This window comes from Protopterus annectens, chromosome 16.part0 (assembly GCF_019279795.1).
Source record: "Protopterus annectens isolate FY-2018-M chromosome 16.part0, PAN1.0, whole genome shotgun sequence".
Taxonomy (NCBI): domain Eukaryota; kingdom Metazoa; phylum Chordata; order Ceratodontiformes; family Protopteridae; genus Protopterus; species Protopterus annectens.
Window position 1 is genome coordinate 595,349,293 of NC_056750.1, and position 23,136 is coordinate 595,372,428.

The following is a 23,136-nucleotide window of genomic DNA, read 5'->3' on the forward strand; positions in this document are numbered from 1 at the left end:
ATGTTGTCCCCTCTTGTGGGAGTGATGACTAGTTGTTCCATAGCATTTGAGTTTATAATTTCCAGGAACCTTTGGGCTAAGGTGCTGGGGCTTGAGTAGTGCTCCCAGTCAATGCTTGGGTAGTTGAAGTCGCCCAATATAATGGTGTTCGGAGAGATCTTCATGTTCTCCAATGTTTTCAGGAAAGCCGAGTGGGGTTCCTGACTTTGAGAGGATGGTCTGTAGGATGCTATAAACTGAAAAGCAGTCTTACCCACTGTAGTTGCACATGGACGGTCTCCGATACTTCGTGCAATGCCACTAACCTGGAGGTGTGGATATCCTTGATAAATATGGAAACCCCCCCTCCTTTTGTGGTTCGGTCCGGGATTTGGGGCCGAAAACCATGATATGAGGTATAGCCTGGTAGTGCTGGGGTGCTCTCTGGAGCCTTGAACCAGGTTTCTGTCACTGCACAGATATCAATGTTCTCCATACTGAGGAGAGCTTTGAGTGCGTGCATCTTGAGGTTAAGACTTCTGGCGTTAAGCAGCATTACCCATACTTTCTTGTTTCTTGTGCTGTCTATGGGGGTGGGTTTGACTTTTGAGCCTTGCCTAAAAAAGGCACTATGGGGGTGGCAAGAGCCTTTGCCAATATCCGAAAGCCCAGTGGTGACAGGTGCAAGCCGTCCCTAGCGAAGCAACGTGGCTTGTCGAGCATGTCATCCCAGGCTGACAGACACTGGATCCCCTTTGAATGACACCAAAATTTTAGCCAATTGTTAAAATCGATCATTTTGTCTTTGTACTGTGGCATCATTCTAGGTGAGGGTAAGATGCTGCTCAAGGTCAGGGTCATACCAGCCTGGGCTACATGATCAGAGAGCTCGTCTATGTCTCTTTTCATATAGTCCAGGGTTATAAATATATATATATATATATATATATATATATATATATATATATATATATATATATATAAATATAAAAATAAAACAGGTCATGTTCTGAATGTATCATGTAATGTCTTCCCTAAATTGTTCATATTTACCTTTAAATTATGGTATATGCTGTCATTGTTAAAATGTTAACTTCTTGACTGTAAATATCTATCTTTGTGAACTTGTCAGTTTATGTAATTGGAGTTTTTCTCCCCTGCCCTCCTCTGACAATGGACCTGTAAATTTGTCAATTTATGTAATTTATTTAATTTATTTTTCAATTGTTGACCAGGCTAGTCTAACTGGATATATGTCCATTTACAGTACAGGCCCGGGGAGAAAGCTCCAAAGACAAATACAATTATTAAACAATGAGATAAGGTTACTAAGGACCATAAAGATGAACATAACCGATATTTCAGCACATAAACCGTCCTTAACAAAAAATAACACAACTTTATACACAATATAGGACAAGTTCTTGACAAGAGGAATTCATAAATGTTTTTCTGGTTTACCTTTCTTACCTTTCTTACAAGGTAAGCAATTAGTAACATAAAAGTTAGTAGAGAATAGGGTTATGGAGATATTAGTGTAAGAGTAGTAGCTTAATCTGGATTACTGCATGGGCATAGCCAGTATGTTCTAAGGAATATTTTAAGTTTTTGTTTGAAGAGGGATAAGGACGGAAGAGAAGCAAGTTCAGTAGGGAGCAGGTTCCAGCTTTTCCCAGTTGTGTTTGAAAACAGTTACCTGACATATTGTTAGACTTACTTATGCTAACAAGTAGTTTGTTTGACGAGTGTAAGGTATTTAGATTTTTGTAGGGGGTTAAGAGGTTTGTGAGTATAGGGGTATTATTAGGCTGGTTGAGGATTTTATGGGCAATAGTAAGTTGGTTAAACTGAATCTGATTTTGTAGTTCCAGCCATCCTAGCTGTTTTAGACTCTGGTAATGATGGGATCTGAAAGGATTACCAGTGGCAAATCTGGCAATGTTATTACAGGAGCTAACGAGTTTCAAAAGATTATTCTTTGTCAGGTTAGTGTATATAGCGGAGGGGTGCAGAAGTGTGGAGATAATATGGGTGTGGGCAATAGTAGTTCTTGCTATAGGAGTAAGGAAAGGTTTGATCCTATATAGGGATCCCATTTTTCTGTTAACTGTTTTTTTTTGCGTTATTAATGTGGGTGTCAAAGGTAAGATTATTGTCAATGGTAATGCCTAGGAGTTTGGTAGTAGAGTCAGGGGATATGAGGGTACCATTATTAGAAGTCACAGAAAAATCTATTGGCAGGGTCTTACAGGTTGGAGTAAAGGAACAGGAGCTTAGTTTTTTGGGGGGATTCAGGAGGAGAAAACTTTTTAAGAACCATGACTCTACTATGTTAAATACATTCTGAGTTAGGGATTGCAGTTCAAGTGATGATTTAGCTGTGCAGATTAGTGTGGAATCATCTGCGTATTGTATACAGGTAATTAAATGAATAGCTAAGTAAAGATCATTAATAAAAATAGAGAATAAGAGAGGATCTAAAATAGAGCCTTGTGGGACACCCAGTGTCACTGGCAGGTGGGATGATAGATTATTCTGCAGAGAACAGCCTGCTGCCTATTGCTAAGGTAAGAGGTAAACCATTTTACCGCCAATGTGTTAAGAGAGAGGGATTTGAAGATATTTATAAGCAATGTATTTTTTACCATATCAAAAGCTTTTGAAAGATCAATAAATAGAGCTGAGGAAAGAAGATTGTTGTTGTGGTTTCTGTTAATAGTATCTGTGAAGGATAAAAGGACAGTAGTGGTACTATGGAATGGCCTAAAGCCATGCTGGCTCTTAGCTAGTATTTTGTGTTGGATTAAGTGGTGTAAAAAGCTGATGAATGAATTTTTCCATTATTTTAGCTAAGGGGATAGTAGGGCTATGGGCCGATAGTTAGAATATTCGTTTGAATTACCACCTTTGTGTAGGGGATAATGTGTGAGATTTTCCAGATGGCAGGGATAGTTCCCTCACTAATGGTTCTGTTTATCAGGATGGATATAGGATAAGCTACAGCTTTAGCTGCTTTTTGCAGGTATTCAGCTGGGATTTGGTCAGCAGAAGGAGTACAAGGCTTAAGTTTTTGGATGAGTTTGTAAATGAAATTAGTTGAGATGGGTTGCAGAAGGAATTTAGGAAGAGAGTTAGTTGTTGGGGTAGAAAGACTGGAGCTGTCTGGGGATAACTGACTGGCTAGTGTTTGGATGGCTTCTATAAAGAAGGTATTGAAGGCATTAGCAGTTTGGTTGGGAGTCTCATTGTGGTTGTTGTACTGGAATGACCTGGGTGTAGGAGTCTATTGATACTAGCCCAGAATTTTTGAGGGTTAATTTGGTGTGTTTGTTGCATTTTACAGTAAAAGTTTCTTTTGTCTAAGGGTATTGCTTTTTTGGTCATATTTCTCATCTGCCTAAATACTAACTGATCTGATGAGGTTTTGGTAGTTCGACATTTGGTCCAGGCTTTATTTCTGATCAGGATTTTCTGCCTTGTTTCTTGGGAGAGCCGGGGGGGCTGGTTTTGACCTTGTTCTGATAGTACTCTTGGGTGCATGCTGGTCAAGGATATCTAAGAACCTGGAGTTAAAGTATTTGACAGCCTCTTCAAGTGGTAGGGGTTTTTAGGGGAGACCAACTGCAAGTGCTAAGTTCACTCTGGAATAGCATTTGGTTGAAATGCTTGTTGGACCGTATAGCTCTACAGGATGCTGGGTGAGAAATGTCAATTTTTTGCCTGATTATGTAGGTCAAAGAGTGGCCACTAATATCATCAGGGAGAATACCAACTTAGTAGGTTTGGTGGCAATTATTAATGAGAATCCAATCCAGGGTGATTTCTTTATTGTTGGGTTTGTTAGTTCTTGTGGGGGAGGTGATGGTCTGGGAGAATCCATGAAGGTTAATATGTGAAGTGGGGTGCTCAGTATTAATGCACTCCCAGTCAATATTGAAGTCACCTAGAATAATAGTTTCTTGTGGGAAGGTTGATGAGATCCAGCAAAGAATATCCTCTAGTGAACTAATATTTCCAGGAGGCAAATAGACACATATGATATATATGGCCTTAGTACAGTTCAGCTGAATTTTGGAAATAAGGACTTCAGTATTAGTGTCCTTAGGTGGGTTGTAGGGTAAGGAGGTAACTTGGGAGTCCATCCTTGAAGAGAATTGCTACTCCCCCTCCCTTTCTTTTATTATGATCTAATCTTGTAATATTATATCCTGGTGGGATAATTTCATTATCTGGAGTTCCAGGTTTTAACAAAGTCTCTGTCAAACATAAAATATCAAAAGAATGTATGTCCAGGAGAGAATGGAGTTAGGGAATTTTGTTAACACTTTGGATATTGAGATGTGCTATTAGGGGGAAATTGGGGTGTGTGTGTGATGGAAGGATTGGTAGTAAGAAGATCAGTAGGTATGACATTTGCGGGGCCTGGATATCTCCATGTTCTAAGGTTTGCTTTTTTAATATAAGTAAGGAATAATATTGTTGTTGTATCTTTCGGCTTTTCCCGGTTAGGGGTCGCCACAGCGGAACTCCGGTCCGCTAATGATTGGCAGTAGATTTTTACATACCGACTTGCCAGGCCTGACGCACAACCTTCAACGAAGGTACGCCCATTCACACATGTCTCCACACAGAAGACGCTTTAGCTGAGAATCGAACAGGACAACGTCTTACTGTGAGGCGATAAATAGATGTCACGTTTTTTGGTTAGTGGATTATTATATTTAATATGAGACAATCTACGGTACTTTGCAGGTAGGTAACAAGGTGTTGATATTATATTTATGTTGTCATGGGAGAAAGTGAGGGTTTGCGTGGCTGTTTGTTTGATTGAGTGGGGTAACCGAGAGAAATGTAGGTGTTCGAAGAAGGTTAATAGATAGGCTGAGGTTATATAAGATAACAGCGAGGCAATGAGTAGTATTTTAGTTAGCGAAGAGGTGGTTTGTTTGCACATGGCTGTATAATTTGAAAAAGGTACTAAGGTAGGTGGTAGTAGTAGAGAACAAGATAGAGAGGTACGAGTGGGAGATAAATACTAAGAAATGTGAGCTAAGGTAGGTTAAGTGGAGACAAGGGTGTGGTGTTAATTATCTAGGGTGGTGTAATTAATATGTGTTTTGGTTGAGGAGGTGGGAGTGGCTAGGAAGTATAAGACTAGGACCCCTGGGGGTGGGTGGAAATTGGGGGCAGGGGAGCGGAGTGAGCCCGAAGGGCGAATGGAGCAGAAAGAGACAAGTGAAGGGCTAAAGGTCTAGAGAGACAGACAATCAGTGAAATGCAGGCTGCTGAAGGTGAGCAAGGAGGGGATAAGTGATGGGTGTAGAAACTCAGCAACAGATAGTAGTAATAAAACTTGGTAGCTATAGGGAAAGGAGGAGGTTAGTGTAGAATAGAATGAAGAGCAGAAAAGGGAAAAAAAAAAGGCAGTTAGGTAGAAGCAAAAAAGGGGGGGGGGTAGACATGGGAGTGAAGAAAAGGTAGACAGTGGCGCCACCTTGTGGGCAAGGATAAGTTTGCAATAGATCCTTAAGGGGTAACTGGACAGGGATTACAATGGTAGACTGTATGAGGTACAGAGGAGGGTGCAGTAAAAGGGAAAAGACAGGTAAGAAGGATACAAAGTAGAGAGAGGATATGGCTGCCGGCTGACCTGGCTGGGAAGCGTGTATAAACCCTTAGTATAATACTATATACAAAATTAGGCTCGTCATTGGAGCTGTTCTCCCCAGGCCTCCAGATTGTAAGTGGAGCTTTTCACACCGGGCCTCTGCTGAACACGGACCTGTGTCCAGTCGGACTTTCCCAGTTAACGAATGTAAAATAAAAATAAATAAATTTTGTAACTGCTTTTGTCATATGAAGTTTTTTGTGGCTAAATGTGCTTCTTCCTCGCTAACTCTCAGCAGAACCGACTACAGCATCAAGTTGACAAGACCCTTCAGAATTCAAAGACACTAAACATCTCTTAACTAACTCTACCAGCACTACCAGGACATCAACTTTTACCTTCAGAGGCCCATACTACAGGAACCAACTACCCTCCGGTAAGAAGCTGTCCACTCCCAATAATTTTCTGTGTTTCTCAAAAGGAAAAAAAAAAACTCAAGACACAGAACATCTGATCTCCTACTCCTATATATTACATCACCATTACTGCTAAATGCTCTTCCTACAATGCAGTCCTTGCCTGGTACTATTAATACTCTTTTTCTTAGCCCGCAATGGTGGGCAAAAGTTAATATTTCTGATGAGGCAATGCTACGCACTGCATGCTTACATTCATGTGTACATGAAAAACTGCTGAGTTTCAAAGTTAACAAAAACTAGATAAACACGTGTTTGTGCAAATGCACATAAGATATTCTAAGGTCCCATCTCATGCGTGTCTAATATAAAACAGGAGACCCCTACATCTGTTCTAGCAAACATACAGAACAGAAATGAATGCACCTGAATGACAAATTTTCAAGCCTTACTCCCTTTGGTACCACATGTACACTATGGATAAAGTCTCACTAACTGACTTCATGGTTCTCCCAGAACTAAGTTAAGTTGGTCGGTGGCCAAAATGAAGGCAAATACTCACCTCTCAAAACAAGGGAAATAAGAGATATAATAAGCAATCTAACAGAAACCAGTACTTTGGAAATGCGTAAACAATAGGTGGATGGGGGCATAAAATAACTTATGTACAGAAATGTGGGCGGGGCATAAAATTAAATTATGCAAAACAGAAATGTGCAAGTGTGCATCAATGGCAGTACCTCTTTGATGACACTATTTGTATACTTTGAATGTAACATATAAAATGTGTTTTAATTGTGTAGAATATGAAAGTATCTACATAAAGAAAAGGATTAACATAAGAGAACACATGTCAACGAGGTTCACAGTTTATGCATTCTATCCAGAATATAAAACAGCTTAAAAATAAAGATGGTAGTACAAAACAGAGCCATCAACAGGTGGGGTAACACCGATCCACCTTACAACAGATGCAAAGCTGCCCTAAGCTAGCCAGCACATGCACTGCAGACATTAAGCTACAATCCACACAGTACATTATTAGTACAAGGCAGCAATCAAAGCAGCAGAACTGTATAAAATAAACACTCAAAGAAAAGTCAATGTCTGTAACTGTACTTTAAAAATCTGGGTACAAACGTTTAACTACTGAAAGTACCTGTTCAGAAAGATGATAAAAAGGTAACTGAAATGTGAATTACAAAATGGCTGCTGACTAGGAAACACTGTCTTCTGTGTGCTCTTACTACTGCCAATCTACTAAACTCACTTGCTGCTGCTACATCAAAAATTGAAAAAAGGGATTTTTCAAAACAAAGCCAATCAAAGTATACGTACCTCTCAAAAATTTCTCTGGAATTGAGACTCAGAAAATCTGATACTTTCTTTCACTAAGGGTGCTGTAGCACTCACAGCCACATGTGCTTAGGCCAGACAGCACTGCAAGAAATCTACAGAAGCACAAACAAATAAAGGATCAAGATGGAACAAATGGAGACACAATCTTCGAAAACTAGACTGTCACTAATTTTGTCTCCAGAGAAAGAAACATCCACCAAAAGGCAAAAAACAATCAAATCACAGCCCGAGGCCTCTAAGCAGCAACAGAAAAACAAGGGTGAACATCGCTTAACAATTGAGGAACTTAAGGCAGCACCATCTCCATTTCAGTCTGAAATACAAGCATTTTCCTCAAAACTAACCCTTTTTGGCAACAACCTGGAACAAATTACTACAAGATTTGACCAAAACTAAGCAAAAACAATGGACAATGAAATCAAAATACAGGAATTTCAAAAGACTATCTCTACAAATGATTCTTCTATAAAAGACATGCAGCAAAAAATAACTGATCTGGAGGCAAGAACCAGGCGTAATGATGCGCTGATCAGAGGCATTCCTGAGAAGTTTGAACAACCACAACTACCCACCATTGCAGAGGAAATATTTGGATTCTTAATGGAAAACAAAGACCTTGCTCAGACATTCACAACTGGGGCCTTGAGAAAATCACAAGTTCCGGATACACCTAGCAAATCTACATAAGGTTACTGAATGCCTCACATGCCCAATCAATCTTACAAGCAGCAAAAACAAAGAAGTTCATTATGTGGAGAGGTTCAAAAATTACATTTGTTCAGGACTCGCCGTTTCCTATAAAACAAGAAAGGCAATCCCTCTCGCCCTTCTACAGGTTTCTTATAAATAAAAGCATAACATTTCAAATGAAGTATCCAGCCATCCTTTCCTTCCAGCATAAAAATGTTACACATTCTACAAAAAACCTACAAGAAGCGAAAGCTACGTTCCACAAAGTATTTGGTGAAATTCCGACCCTCTCCTAATAAGCATGAAACAGGACTGCCTATGTGCCTTTCTATCTAAAGGTTGAACTAAACAAAACAAATAGTTTTCCATTAAACGTAAAAACTCTCACATGCCTACAAGCCTCGGGATGCTGAACAAACCATGATGGATCATAATTCCACTTGAAAAATCATCCCCTCAGCTCTTCGACTTGAACATGATGCCTTTTTTAAATTTCTTGCTCTACTCCATATCCCTTGGCCACAACCAAGTTACCGTTCCAACGTTCGAATGGAAGGCAAAAAAAAAAAAAAAAAAAAAAAAAAAAAAAAAATTGGATCCTGGTAATCCAGTGACTTATGACCTCCAGGTGCAACCATTTAATACGTCCCACAGGAACCCCATTGACTCTCTAATATGCAGCTTGTCTCACGCTGAGTGTAATCAGCCGCCAAAACTGGAACTCCGCCCATCTGTTTGCACTTCCTAATCAGAAAAGTGCGAGCTCCGGTAGCAGTGGGGAAGGAAAAGGACTTTCTCCAAAACCTCTGATATGGGCAGTATCTGCTTACCATCATGATCCCCATCAACTGAGCCTCGTCATCAAAGTGTACCTTCTGCTCAGCTGTATCCATGGTCTGTATAGGAAAGAGCATGCTCCGGTTGCTATGGGTAAGGAAAAGGTCACTCTACAAAGCCCCATTATAGGACGTAAGTGATTTCTTGTCAAGAAGAAATTGACCGGTCTACAATCCCTTTATGCCTTAAACTCTGGCACTAGCTTACAGGTTAGAGAATTAAAAAAGTGCGACCTGGACTGAAACATCCAGATGCAAAATGACGATTTTAAAACCCTGTATAAAGGACAAGTTCTTGCATCAGAGTTGCTCCAGTTGGATCGAGCAACACTTGCAGGTAATCGGAACAGGTGGTTTCAACTGGCACAAGTGTTCAGAACTTTTTGGACAAAAAAAAAAAAAAAAAGGAGGGGGGAGAAAGGGGAAGGGAAAAAAAAAAAAAAAAAAGACAGAGGCAGAACATCTTTCACATATAGTTAGTTGGGGACTCACCTATCATGTCCACCATCGGACCCAGGTCATTAAACTTTGATTCTGATTCAGGGGCTAGGGTGCCGGGGTTGATATCAAGCTAAAGTAAACTCACGTAAAGATGTTATGTCATTTTTACTTTCTTATTTCCTACTAGCAGTCAGCAAAATGTGTGTAAGTGTACAAACTTTTCTTTTGTGCATGTAAAAGGGAATAAAAGAAATGGAAATGCACACAGTAATTGGAGAAATAACCCTGCATCTACTGTAATTGTAAGTCACCAGAAGTAATCGCAGTCTACTTTTTAACTCATTCAAGCCCGTAGCGCCTTTTTTGTAGACTTCCAATTAACACCTATAGCTCCTTATGACATCCATACCTTTTGGGATCCATCTTCTTTAACCAAGTAAAAATAGGCAGAATTAGAAAGCACAAGGACTTTGATAAAATTACACTAAGACTGTTAGTCTAAGATGTCCTCAATGGAGAAAATGATCATTGTTTGCTACTTACTCATATTTTATATCTACGTACATATTTTCATAACTTAATGACCTACAAGTTATTGAGGGGTATGGCATGAAATTCCATATTGGGTGATGAGAAAACTCATTGTTAATGTCCATTTGTCTTAATCTATGCTGGAGATACTGCTAGTTTGTTAGTAATAAGCAATGTTTCCAGATATACTTGATACTTCAAAATCCAAGTGACAGACTATTGCATGGCATCAAGTGAAAGATACTGAAGAAGACAGTCACTCATATTTACACTACAAGTTATACATGTTTAGAAGATATTCAGTGTTAACTGTATAATCTGCAATACATGCAAGCATATGTTTTCCTATTTATGTAAATATTTCAGTAACACACTCATATTGGAATTTCATGCTGTCATGAGGAGACATATCTGGTTAACAAAAGTGCTCTAAAGGAAAAAACAAAGGCTTTGCTTGCTTTCTGTGGGAGGATTCTCATCTCTTTCAATTTTAAGCAGGCTGTCATGTTTTTTTTTTTTTTTTAGGGGGAAGTAGATACATGTATCCTCCGAGTACTCAAAGGCTGATCTATTGTTGTTTAACAAATGTTATCATCTCAAAAACATAAGTGAGTGTGAAACGATGGCTATAAAACATAATTAAACCCCACAAATGTCTTGGGGAAAGCACAACTAGATATATATAATAGTGTGGAATGACATTATATAAAATTTGTGCAAAGCATTCAAACTGTTTAAGCTGAGGGCAACTGTGGGTAAATGACATGGATATAGCAAACAGTTTTCTCTCCATACTAATCGAGGTCTGTAGTGACATATAAGCACCTCAGAACTAATAATGCTCTAGGAGGTCCTCGGTTAGATCTGGGTCAGAAAGGCTAAATGATCTGATATCCAAATAGCATTCTCGTTGCATATATATCTGCCTATATTCGTAGATGCATCCAAAGGTGCGTTCCCACTGCAGGGGGCAGTTTCAACCAATTAAGTGTTACGACAGGAATTGGTTTAAACCTAAAACTATCTGCTCCATAGTGACGAACCTGTAACACTACATGTGGTGTATATGTTTGTTTATTCACATATATGTGCTTTTTTGTATATATATTATAGGACTTGGATTAGGGCGGCAGGGAATAAAAACAGGTGAAGCAGCACTCTGAGGTCTGATTGCGGTGAGGCCGGTATTGATGTAATGAACCTTGGCAAAGTAAATTTATGGGAGGCTGACAGCTGTCAGCTGCTACCTACCCAGTCTTATGACACAAAAATCTATCTGGGGGTGGAGTGGTTGCCATGAAAAGACATAGCAATCTCAGATGTTAAGGCACTATGTTTCTTTGTTTCGAAAAGATGAATGGGATGTATAATTATTGTTCGGCTCCCAGTGCAAGGCTCCACTAGAAGCCAAGCCTTTACAAACGCAACAAAAAGAACATCTGTAAAATAAAAGGTAAAGAACACCAATATGCCTGGACGGCGGTAGAGATACTCTCACCCCTAAAATACATTATTTAAACCCTACTAAAGCCACTTATGAGCCATAGCTCTTAGTTCAGTTTAGGTAGTCCAGGGGTAGGCTGTTACACTGTCCAAGGGGTTATTCACATGCTAATCTTCCTGAAATATCAAATGGTATTGTGTTAGCCCTCTCAAAAAAAAGGGGGGGGGGAGTAAAAAAGAGAAGCTAAAAAAAAAAAAAGGAAGAAATAAATCCTTTTTGTCAGAAACAAATACATGTGCTGATGTGTACCATAAGCTAAAAAGTCAATTAACTACTGGTATTTTAGAGCAAGAAGCTCTAGTGTGGGTAGTAGGATTTTGGAATGTGGGGAATGTTTTGTAAAGTAGTTAAATTGGTAAATATTTTTTCTTATCTCTTTCAGATAAAAGTAAAATGTGGTTAAGCAAGGGGAGTGGTCTGAGAGAGACGGCTGTCAACTTTACCTTACTATTGTTTTATACTCATCTCACCTAGAGAAAATAAGCTCGTCTGCTATCAAGCCAGCTACTTATCCCTATCCAAACTAGCAACCCTTTTGTATGTGAACTCTTCCAACTCTAGCAATAATAACCTGACTCTACCATTTCACTAAATATTTATCTGAATGATTTTGATAGATTCATGGAATATAAAAGGGTTACAAAATAAAAGAAAAAAGAATCTAGTTCTACATCCAATTCAAAAATCTACTTTTGAAATTACTCTTATCCAGGAAACGCACATGACAAAGGTCCAATGGGTAAAACAAATAATAGCTGCTGGAAATAGCACGGTCTCCAAAGGGGTAGCAATAATTGTCAAAATATCTTTCAAAGGATCAATAATAACCCACTGGCTGGGACCCAAATGGAAGATGGTGTTACCTAACATGTTCTATTCTGTCCTACAAAAAAGAAAGAAACACTTATATTAAATGTCTATGGATCCTGCTTACACCATTCCTCGTTCGTATATGAAATCTACTAACTCACTGGAAAATTTCACAATCAACTATTGATCCTTAGCAGGGACTGGAACATTACGACAATCAGACCAGAAATGGACAGAACCTGCAAAACTAACAAACAGCCCATAGGTACTACTAACACTATAAGAGATGTAATGGACGACTTTAACTTGTTTGATCCTTTAGAAAAGACTCCTCTAGTATCTACACATTCTTCTCAGCTTACCATAAATCCTGGTCCAGGATAGACTTTTTTTTTCATTTCAACATTTTTTTCTTCCTATGAAATAGTATACAGCAGCGACCCCAGAACTATTTCCGACCATGTCAAAATTAACCTTTACTTAAATATATATATAAACCAAACCATGAGAATCGTATTCCTACAAACTGGTCCCTTTTGAACAACTTGACTCTCCAACGAGAAATTCAAGATTTCCTGTCACAGACAATTGCCTCCTTTGATATGTCCAATATACCTTTAGATGTACAATGGGCGGCAGCCAAAGCTACCTTAAGAGGTACCCTTATCCAAAAAGCCTCTCTAATTAAAAAACAATCTAAATCACGCAGCACGGCATTAGAAACAGAATTAAAAAAATTAGAATCAGAGCTGCAAACCAGGTTCTCTCTAGACATTGAGAAACAGAGGACAACCATTCAAAAACAACTACACGAATTACACCTAAGTCAGTACTCACTTATGGAGTCCAGACTCATCAATAGGTATGCTGAATGGACGCAAATGCCTTTGAAGGTCCTGGCAAGGATAATAAATGTCAAGCCCCCTCCTACCACAATAAAACCAATTAACCATAAGGGTCATTCCTTCTTCACAGGTAAGGAAATCATACATGAATTTCAGGAAGTATACGAGGAAATGTATGGTCCCCAAACACTTGAGTCAGAAGGCCTACAGGATATCTTCCTAAATTAATTACAATTTCCAACAATAAGTGATTCTCACATGAACTTACTAAAGGCAACTAAAACCATTAATGAAATCTCGCTGGCCATTGACAGAATTAAACCAGGTAAAGCCCCAGGTCCAGATGGTTATGTGTCAAAATTCTATAAAACCTTTAAGCAAGTGCTTGCCTCTATGCTTCATAAAGTTTATGACCACATAATCCAGTTTGGTATATCTGATTTATATATTAACAACTCCAAGACCATTTTTATACAAAAATCAAATGACAATTTCAGCACAAATGACTACTGCCCTATTGCTTTAATTAACCTTGGCATGAAGATTCTAGCATCTATTTTAGCAAAGAGACTAAAAAACATATTACTGCATATTATATCCCATGACCAATTAGGCTTCATGAACAATAGGCATGTTTGGGATAACACTATCCATTGAAGCCATAACCTATATGACAAGGTATGACAAATCCCCCCAAGTATGCAGTTTCTGTTGATGCCCAAAAAGTTTTTGACAGGGTAAATTTAAACTTCATCTTTAAAATCATGAAACGCTTTTCCATCTCTGATGAATTCATCAAAATGGTTACAGCCCTTTACATTAAGGCCTCTACTACTCTCAACATAAACAAAAAGAACTCCAAAACAATTCAAATTATTAATGGCACAAGACAGGGGTGTCAACTATCACCTTACCTATTTAATATCTATCTTGAAGTTCTATTGCTAAAACTAAGTCAGAAAACATTCCACCGTTCAGTCTACTTATATAAAGTACCAATGAAATACACCGCCTTCGCAGATGACTTAAACATCTATTTAGAATTCCCCTCAACGAAACTGGAGAAAATTTTAAGCTCACTAGACAATTTTTCACAAATCTCAAATTATGCCAACAATCCTAACAAATCAGTAATATTCCCACTAAACCCTCTTGGTCACAAAGAATGTTTTATACCAGAAACAACAATCAAAGTTAATTATTCTCTAAAATATTTGGGTAGAACTTTTGTCCACCCCCAACAAGAGCTAATCAATAGCAATTTGTACAAAACATGGTCTAAGGTCATGGAAGATCTCGCAAGATGGAAGAGTTTAAACCTATCCCTCCTCTCAAAAGCTGCTATTATAAAAATGAACATTCTCCCCAAATTTCTCTTTCACTTTTTCTCCCTTAATCAAAATATCCCAAACACTTTTTTTTCGAAAATAAATTTATCTGGCACCCTAAAAATGTCAGAATTAGCTACACCAAACTAACACTTCCCAAAGAAAGAGGAGGCTTGGCTCTTCCGGACTTTCTAACATACCACCATATAATAAACGCTAGTCGTATTGTACACATAGCTAACTTCCAACATTCAAATAATGACTGGAATCCCTTATGGATAAGAATATACAATGCACATATAAAGGCATCCAATATCAACCCTAAAGCAATTATCTCTCTTAACACTAAAACTCTCAAAGAATATAAAATCCCCCCTATATCAATAAAAAATATCAGTGAGTTTCAAAACCTGATAACATCCCTTGGTTTGCGGCACTCTTTAACGATGGCCCAGCCAATTCATCTAAATCCCAATTTTAAATTGAGTAACAACATGTTAAATCTCGATAGTTACCCTCTTATCAGGAACTGTACTGTGTGGGACTTTTATATAATTAAAGACCTACCATTTAATGCTATCATATCTTCATTGGCAGTCAATAAAAAATACTGTATAATCGTTAAACACATATTTTACCTAACATCTTTGGTTACAAACAAGATGTCAGTTATCCCCCTAGATTACCAGCTGTACCAGACACTAATAACACAACTTATATCAAGGACTAAAATGCTTTCCAATGTCTATAGACTAATAACAAAAAAAAAAAAAAAACATCAAGACAGTATACTTTTCTCATAAGTTCTGGGATGGACAAAACAGGGAATAACACTTAGCCAAAAACTTGATACAATTGATGCAACAATAAAATTAAGCCCCTTCAAAAACTACTTTATACCCAGCTCATGAAAAACATTAACGCCTATCACATGCCGTCATTCTTAAACAAAAATTAATCCAAACACCTCACCTTTCTGCCCAACATGCCCCAACTCAGTGGCAGATATAATCCACATATTTTGGTCCTGTAAAAATCTGCACAAACTATGGTGCTCTCTAAGAGCTCAACTTGAGAAAATGGGATACATGAAGTCAACCCTATTCTGGGATATGGCATTATTAAATATATTTCCAAGTCCATTTAAGTCTGAAACTAAACATATTATTGTGACACATTGTGCACTGCTCAAAACGTACATCACATTAAACTGGCTAGACAAATCTAAAATGTCTTGGAAGGACTTACAGTCGATGGCTGCCAAGTATGTCTTGGCAAGTAAACTAAAGACAACAAGCAAAAAGAAATTAAGTTATTTCCAAAAATACTGGAATAACCGTATAGATGCTCTTAATTAATATAGTTCCTATGTATATTTTCATCCTCCCCTTTTTCTCTTTTGGGTCTCCTTTCACTTTCCTCGTATCTAACTCCCCCTCTTCATTCGGTGTGTTAGATTTTAAAGATAAGAAATGTTTGACGAAAAATTATTTCCACTTTAACCCATGAAAGACCACAATAGAAACCTTGTTACTACATTGTCTCCTACCCTTGTGTAAACACTAACAATTAACTTCCTTATACTCAATGGTCAGGTCTGATCATAAGCAAATCACCCTTGACATCCGTATCCCACCCCCCAGTAAAGAAACCTCCTAAAAAAACTTCTCCACAGCGAACTTCATGCTGCTGAAGTCAGAAGTGACAAACTTCACAACACCCACGCAGACGAGATCTGGAAGTTCAACTGCAGAATCCTACACTAAGGCACTGTACGAGCACATCCACTTGTGCATGAATCGTGCCACCCCAAATAGAACCAAGATGCTCTTCTGAAAAAGGGAAGCCAATCTGGTGGTCCCCTGCTATAAACAAACTATACAACAGAAGGAAAAAACTGTTGCAGAAAAGAGGAAAATCCCAGGACGCAAAAAACTCCCTCACCAGCCTCAGTAAGAAGCTGAGATCCCTCATAAAATCCTCAAAAGCTAGTTACGAAAATAAAACTGCCAAAGATTCCAAAGACAACCACAAGGCATTCTATAGTTATGTCAAGAATCTAAATGGCAATGCTAAGATCTGCTCTGAGCTACAACAGAATGGCATTAAATATACTGATCCCAAGGATATTGCCAATATCCTGGCAGATCGATTTAGTGCCAACTTCACCCCCCTCTCACCCCCTAAAGGGCCCATCTCAATACAAAAAGATTGCCAAATTCCGATAATCACGGCCACACAGGTAGAAACCGCACTCTCCAAAGCCAAGAATACAGCATCCATGGGACCAGATGACATCCCAGGCTGTGTAATACATGAACTACAAAATTAACTGGCACCTCACCTAAGTGTCATGTTTAATCATAGCCTCACCTCAGGCTTCCTGACCACAGAGTGGTGCACAGCTACAGTTATCCTGCTCCACAAGGGAGGATCCGCCTTGGATCCCGGGAACTACCGTCCCATCAGTCTGACAAGCCTGATCTGTAAGGGCATGGAACGCATTATCATGGAACTTATAAACAAAGACACTGGCAACCTTCAAACACAGGACCCCACCCAGTTTGGGTTTGTGAAGGGTCGATCTTGTCTCCTGAATCTGACTGACTTCTTCTAATCAGTCTCCAGAGCTGTAGACGAGTGTAAGGTGGTCCACACAGCCTATCTTGACCTTGCCAAGGCCTTAGACAGCATCCCCCACTCTGGAATCATAGATAAACTTACTAAGCTGGGCATAAATCCCTACATCACTCAATGGGTTGCCAACTGGCTTACTGACAGAACTCAGACTGTAAAAGTAGCCGACTCCATATCCAGCTCCAGACAAGTGGAGTACCTCACGGTTCAGTCCTGGGACCACTCTTGTTTGGCATCTACTTCTCTGAAGTACAGGCCAACACTAAGGGACTCTGGCTAACAAAGTTTGCAGATGACTGCAAACTGGGAGCCATTACTGAATCCCCAAATTATGTGGATATTCTACAAAAGGGCCTTACAGAAACAGATGCTTGGTGCCAGGGCCATGGGCTCAAGCTTAATGCCAAGAAATGTACAGTTATCCCCCTTTGGAAAAAAACATGTACCCATGAATTACCACATAGGTGGCAGGACACTAAACATCGAAAGTGTGATGAGAGACTTAGGGACACAAGTGGACAGTGGTCTCACTTTCGATAACCACATCACCACAACAGTCAGGAAATCCTTCTATATGGCACACCTCATCACTAAGGGCTTTTCATCCAGAAAAAAGGAGGTCATTGTCCCACTGTACTCATCCCTCATTAGACCCATTATAGAGTATAATGCCCCGTTTGGTATGTACCTCACAAGACATCTGCAACAGCTGGAAAGGCCACAGAAATACCTCACTAAAAGAATCACAGGCCTAAAGCAGATGCCATATGCTGACCGTCTAAAAAAACTCCAGCTATACTCTGTGGCATATAGTCTACTCAGAGGCGATCTCTGCTTAACATACAAGGCCATGTCAAACCCTGAGCTGTTGGACATGCTCCGCTTAAAGAAATCCCAATCCCTCAGAGCCACAAGCTCCAAGGATCTAAACCTTGTCATTACAATGAACAAAACATGCTGGAGGGATAGGTTCCTGACCCAGAGACTCCCCATACTCTGGAATAGACTGCCCATACATGTCAAGCAGAGTGTCTCATTGGCCCTCTTCAAAAGGAATCTTGATGACTAGATGGGAGATAGGAAATTCACCCCGGGGATCATGTCAGTCGCCCTGCTAGATAGGGGACCAGAGAAGTAAATATTGTGGGAAGAAATATCCAGGGAATTGTTATGGCTAGGCTTGCATAGGCCCTAAGGCAGACAGGTTCATAGGTTGGTAGTATGCTAAAACCCAATCATTTAGTGACAGTCGTGTGTACATAATGTATATAGTTAAATCAAATAGGTTTTACGCGTACTACTACACATCCTCATATATGTATAATTAAACACCCATTATTGATTTTGCTGCCTATCACTTTGTTAATCTCCTATTCACTTGTATAATGTAGGTTAATATTTTCTCCTTGTAATATTGGGATGATTATACTTGTACCCAAGCAGGTTTTACTAAGCATATTCGCTTACTCGGTTTGAGCCTATTGGTTTTGTGTGACTTGTAATTATCTCTGTATTTGTATATTAAAAAAATATAATAATGCTAATAGAAAACAGAGTGCAAAAAATAGTGTATATAGTTTACTAAATAGACCTAGACATATGGTTGCATCCTATTTGTGTGAGAATTTAATAAGTATATCATTACTTTTACAAAAACAAGTGAACACCAAGAACTGTCTTATATGAGCTTATGTCTAACTCTAAATATTGTAATAGCACTGCAGTACATTTGCCGGATATACTCTAAACTTCCTGTAGTTGATTGTATGCAACTTATTTTGGTTCAAAGCTAGTTTTCTTTCTGTATCTGTACTATATATCGAAAATTATAATAAAAATTATATTGGAAAAAAAAGTAACTGAAATGCACATCTTCAATTATTAATTCTCTGCTTAATCCGCACCAAACCCCCAGAATCACGCATTGGTTAAATCAGGAGCAGCAAACTGATAACAGCAAAATCAAAGTACAAGAAAAAGTTGTAAAAACACTGCTAATCCAAATACGATATCGTATTACAAAAATATAAAAACACACCGCGATTACAGCTGCTGTTCTCTGAACCGTCTGCATTTCTCTGTCCAAAATTTCGTACTGCGAACGTGTAATAAAATTAGTATTCGTGATCAAACTTCACATTATTGGCTCAGGAATTCTGGACAAAGTCAAAAAAAAAGAGGCATAGAGATCCGATATGACAAACAACTTTAAAATATTATTACAATTCACTGATTCATTAATACCGTTAATAAAGCAACATGTTTTACATTTTTGAATAATGGAGTGTGCAACTCTGACTATACTCTTCGATGATTTGCCAGAAAAATCTTAATTTTACGAGAAGCAGTGCAAAATACAAGGCAAAACCAAGCTCGTCCTGAGAAAAAATAAGAAATACGTTGGTGGTAAATATTCCATATTACAGAACCAACCACCTCACCTTCCTTCTCCCAGGCTGCTAGTTCAGTGTCATCACTCCTACATGCACTCCCGAAGAATTCGGGAGGCACGGGCTCCATCCGCTGGTCCAGCTGCTGCACCGGTCCATTATCCCGACCTGCCGCTTCCATCGCCGCCATACAGTGTTCCCTCAGCTCTTTTGCCTGTAGCAAGGACAACTCTTCAAGCAAAGAGCTGCGCTCCACCGGACTCAACTCCGGCCAGAAGCGCAGCAAATGGGACTGCCCAGCCAGCTCCAAACGGGATCGTGCTTCGCGCTCTTCGATCATCCTAAACTCCACTTCGGCACAAACTAAACAGAACTACTGCTTTACCGAGGTACTAGAGCTGTCCACTGACGCTGACTAAACTTATGCCCGCATCCAAACTCTCTACAAACACCAGCTAAGAACTACACACTGACAGCTTCCCACTGAGCCAATACACTGTTCCTACTACCGATCAAACTATTCCTCTTCCCTGTTATTATCACAAATAACAGGTCCAACACTTCTGTCAGGAAGTTACCTCTAAACTTCATGGCCAATAAAAAGCGTCAGCCAATACTGGAGCAGTAGTACTGCAGAGGGAGTGCATGTGCGTTCCACGAGTAGCAAGGAGCGCGTGACTTGTACCAACCGCTGCAAAAATCGCCTAACGAGTGGTGGGCAGTACCTTCTTCCTATCTCTGTGGTTTTTCGTCAAAATGTGTGTGACCGGAGGATAGAAAGGTCGAGGAAAACTTCTCAGTTGTTTTGGTTGTTAGTTCGGTCCTTGAAAAATGTTCGATTTTTACAACAAAATGGTACGGTTACGTACTTTAGAAGTTATTTTTTGTATTTCTTTAGAAGTTGCCCATTGCAAATCTTTTTACATATGTAACGTTAGTGTGAAAAATGCCCTGGTTTGGATCATTGTCCCTGACTCATACCTCTCAAGTGTACTATGTGTAACGTTCCTCATTTTGACTTTTTTAATTCTTTGTAAAGGGCTGCCATACACTAGTTATGCCATTCGACTGCTATGATATAGATTTGCAGAATTAACCTTGCTCAAATCCTGAGTTCCTCAAAAGTTAAGACCTGGTTGTGGAAACGAACCTTATCAAATAGAAAATATTTGTATCCGTTTATCACTAGCTAAATACACGGTCTAGCATAGTCGTGAAAAAATAAGAAAGTGCGCCTCTTTCTGGTTTTTAATGGTTAGCGCTGATTTTTTTACCCGCGGTAACGTTGTCGCCTCACAGTAAGATGCTGTCCGATTCGATTCTCAGCTAGAGCGTCTTCTGCGTGGAGACATGGGTGAATGGGCGTCCCTTCGTTGAAGGTTGTGCGTCAGGGCTGGTAACTCGGCACGTAAAAATCAACTACCAATCATTAGCGGACCGGAGTTCCACTGTGGCGACCCCTAACCGGGAAAAGCCGAAAGAAGACTGCTAGTGTTGATTTTTTTAAAGCTTAGAGGTTTAAGAGGTATGTTCAGTGCTAAGATGTTTTTTCACTGATGTCATAGCCAGCCTTTGGCATAGGCCAACTAGGCGGCAGTCTAGGGAGCTGCTGTAGTAGGGGCCCTTTTCCAATATTTATTTGGTGTAGGTAGACCAGCATAGGGGCACCGGGTGGTGTGGTGGGGAGTGCTATGGAGCCCTTTTGCCTAGGGCACCAGTTGACCTAAGGCCGCTCCTGACTGATGCCCACGATAAATAAAACTAAATCATTATTTCATCAAAAGAAAATTATTTTAAGTGTAAATATAACATAATTTCACTACCCTGTGATCTCTCTAGTTGAATGAGGAGGAAAGCAAGACTTTCTTTCGCATTGATTGAGATCCAACAGACCTCATTCTGTCAGACCTGTTACCCATTCACTAGTCCAGTGTTATCACAAACACCCGCTCAAGTGATCTCATGCTCTCCCTTTTTTAAATAAATAGAACATGTTAGAGGAATAGGTTTGAATTATACAAAATACCGCTTTTATGGAAAAATTTTCCACTCAATATAAAGTGCTTCTGTTACTTTCTTCACATGTAATTTGTATGAATGGATAGGTAACTGCAGATTAACCCCAGTTTAGTACCCCTATCCCTCATGAATAGGGGAAACAAATAAATGTTCCAACATATCCTTGTTCAGCTCCTCCCTGGATTATTTGTTTGCAAAATATAGGTAAAAAACTACTATGGGAATGTAAATTTAGTCTTCTTAAGATCCTTGATTAAACTTGAGCAGAATGAAGAAGACACACACAGTTGAAGAATTATTGTAAAGCGCTTTTTGTTTATGACAAATCACAAACTTCATCAGACAGTTCACACAATAAAACAGCTCATTTAAATACTCTTAAACAACCAATCATAAAACATATATAATTAATTTAAAAATCTCTTAAACAGGTAGTGCTATTTAAGTACACTATCTAAATAATGTAAGAAATACTTGTAGATACATTAATGCCACCTTACTTTACCAGTTTAAATGAATAACTTTGTTGTTAAAATATAATAAAACACTCAGTGATCAATACAATTAGGAACCCCACTTATATTAAATGGTCAAAATGTTCCTCAACGTCTTAGATTTCTCAATTTTAGTACGCTACTCAGCACACATCCGTCATTTAAACCTGGCAAACTATAAGCATTTAATCTCATTTGCCAGGAAACAATATAAAATTTCCACTAACAATATCAATAAAAGGAACATTACTGTCCCAGTTACATTGCACCAAGAAGCCAACCACCCCTTTCCAGCTGAACCACAACAAGATACTGTTTTTCATCCACTTGTTAACAATAACTCTGAACAACAAGAATCTTCTGTTGGGCATTACAACTTGCGGTCAAATAATCAAAATTTTTAGGAGCACGACAGAAACAACCAATTGCCCACACTTACCAGCAGAAGAAGAAATCCAAGAACAATTAATCAATGTATTTGATAATTCTTTTTCAATGAACAATACAGTGGTTAATTGTAGTAAAACAGATTACCGTGTTTTTAGTAACATGTTTATTGAGAATGATATACTTAGTGACATGCCTCCACCAACATCCCCACTCCAAGATTCTTTTAGGGAAGATCAAGTCAGTTTTCCTTGTAATAGCCAACCTGTGATATTACATAACACAAGTGGTGATTTTACTGTGTATAACTTTTCCAAGACAGATATACACTCTGATTTAATAAATTTATCTAAAGGGCAAACTTATGTGCCCCCACATAGGTTAGATGTTGTTAAAACTATCATTGACTTAAAACTTTACACTAGGAAACTAAATTTAAGCATGTTAATGGGTGATAACACAACTAACGACCCAAATGTGTTTAGGGTTCCTAGCACCTTTAATCCACCCATGAATCCCCTAATAAAAACATTTGAACAGTTTTGTGAATTGGACATTCGCAACTTAGCACAGTCCAAACTAGTTGTAAACAAAAACAAGGTTTTCCTAAAAGAAAGAGAATGTTTGGATTTTATGAAAGTGAATGCTATAAGAATATGCAAACCAGATAAGGGTGGAGGCGTTGTTATTTTTGACAACGACGACTACTCTAATAGGATGTTGGAATTGTTAAACTCACCGTCCTATGCAGCAAGTTCACTTTCTGAAATAAATAGAGCATATAACTTAATTAAGAATGTGATAGAAGATCTTTATATTGAAGGAAGAATAACTCAACCTATTTACAACTTTATGTTTACTT

At 38.8% G+C, this 23,136-nt stretch overlaps 1 protein-coding gene across 1 annotated transcript in view; it reads right to left on the reverse strand.

Moving 5' to 3' along the window:
- The window catches only part of UAP1L1 (UDP-N-acetylglucosamine pyrophosphorylase 1 like 1), a 397,656-nt gene extending 377,062 nt beyond the window's left edge, over window positions 1-20,594 (reverse strand). The window contains exon 1 of the mRNA XM_044058150.1: window positions 19,426-20,594. Coding sequence (XP_043914085.1) covers window positions 19,426-19,714 — 289 coding nt within the window. The 5' untranslated portion in view covers window positions 19,715-20,594. The remainder of the gene's footprint in view (window positions 1-19,425) is intronic.
- Between the last annotated feature and the right edge of the window lie 2,542 nt (window positions 20,595-23,136).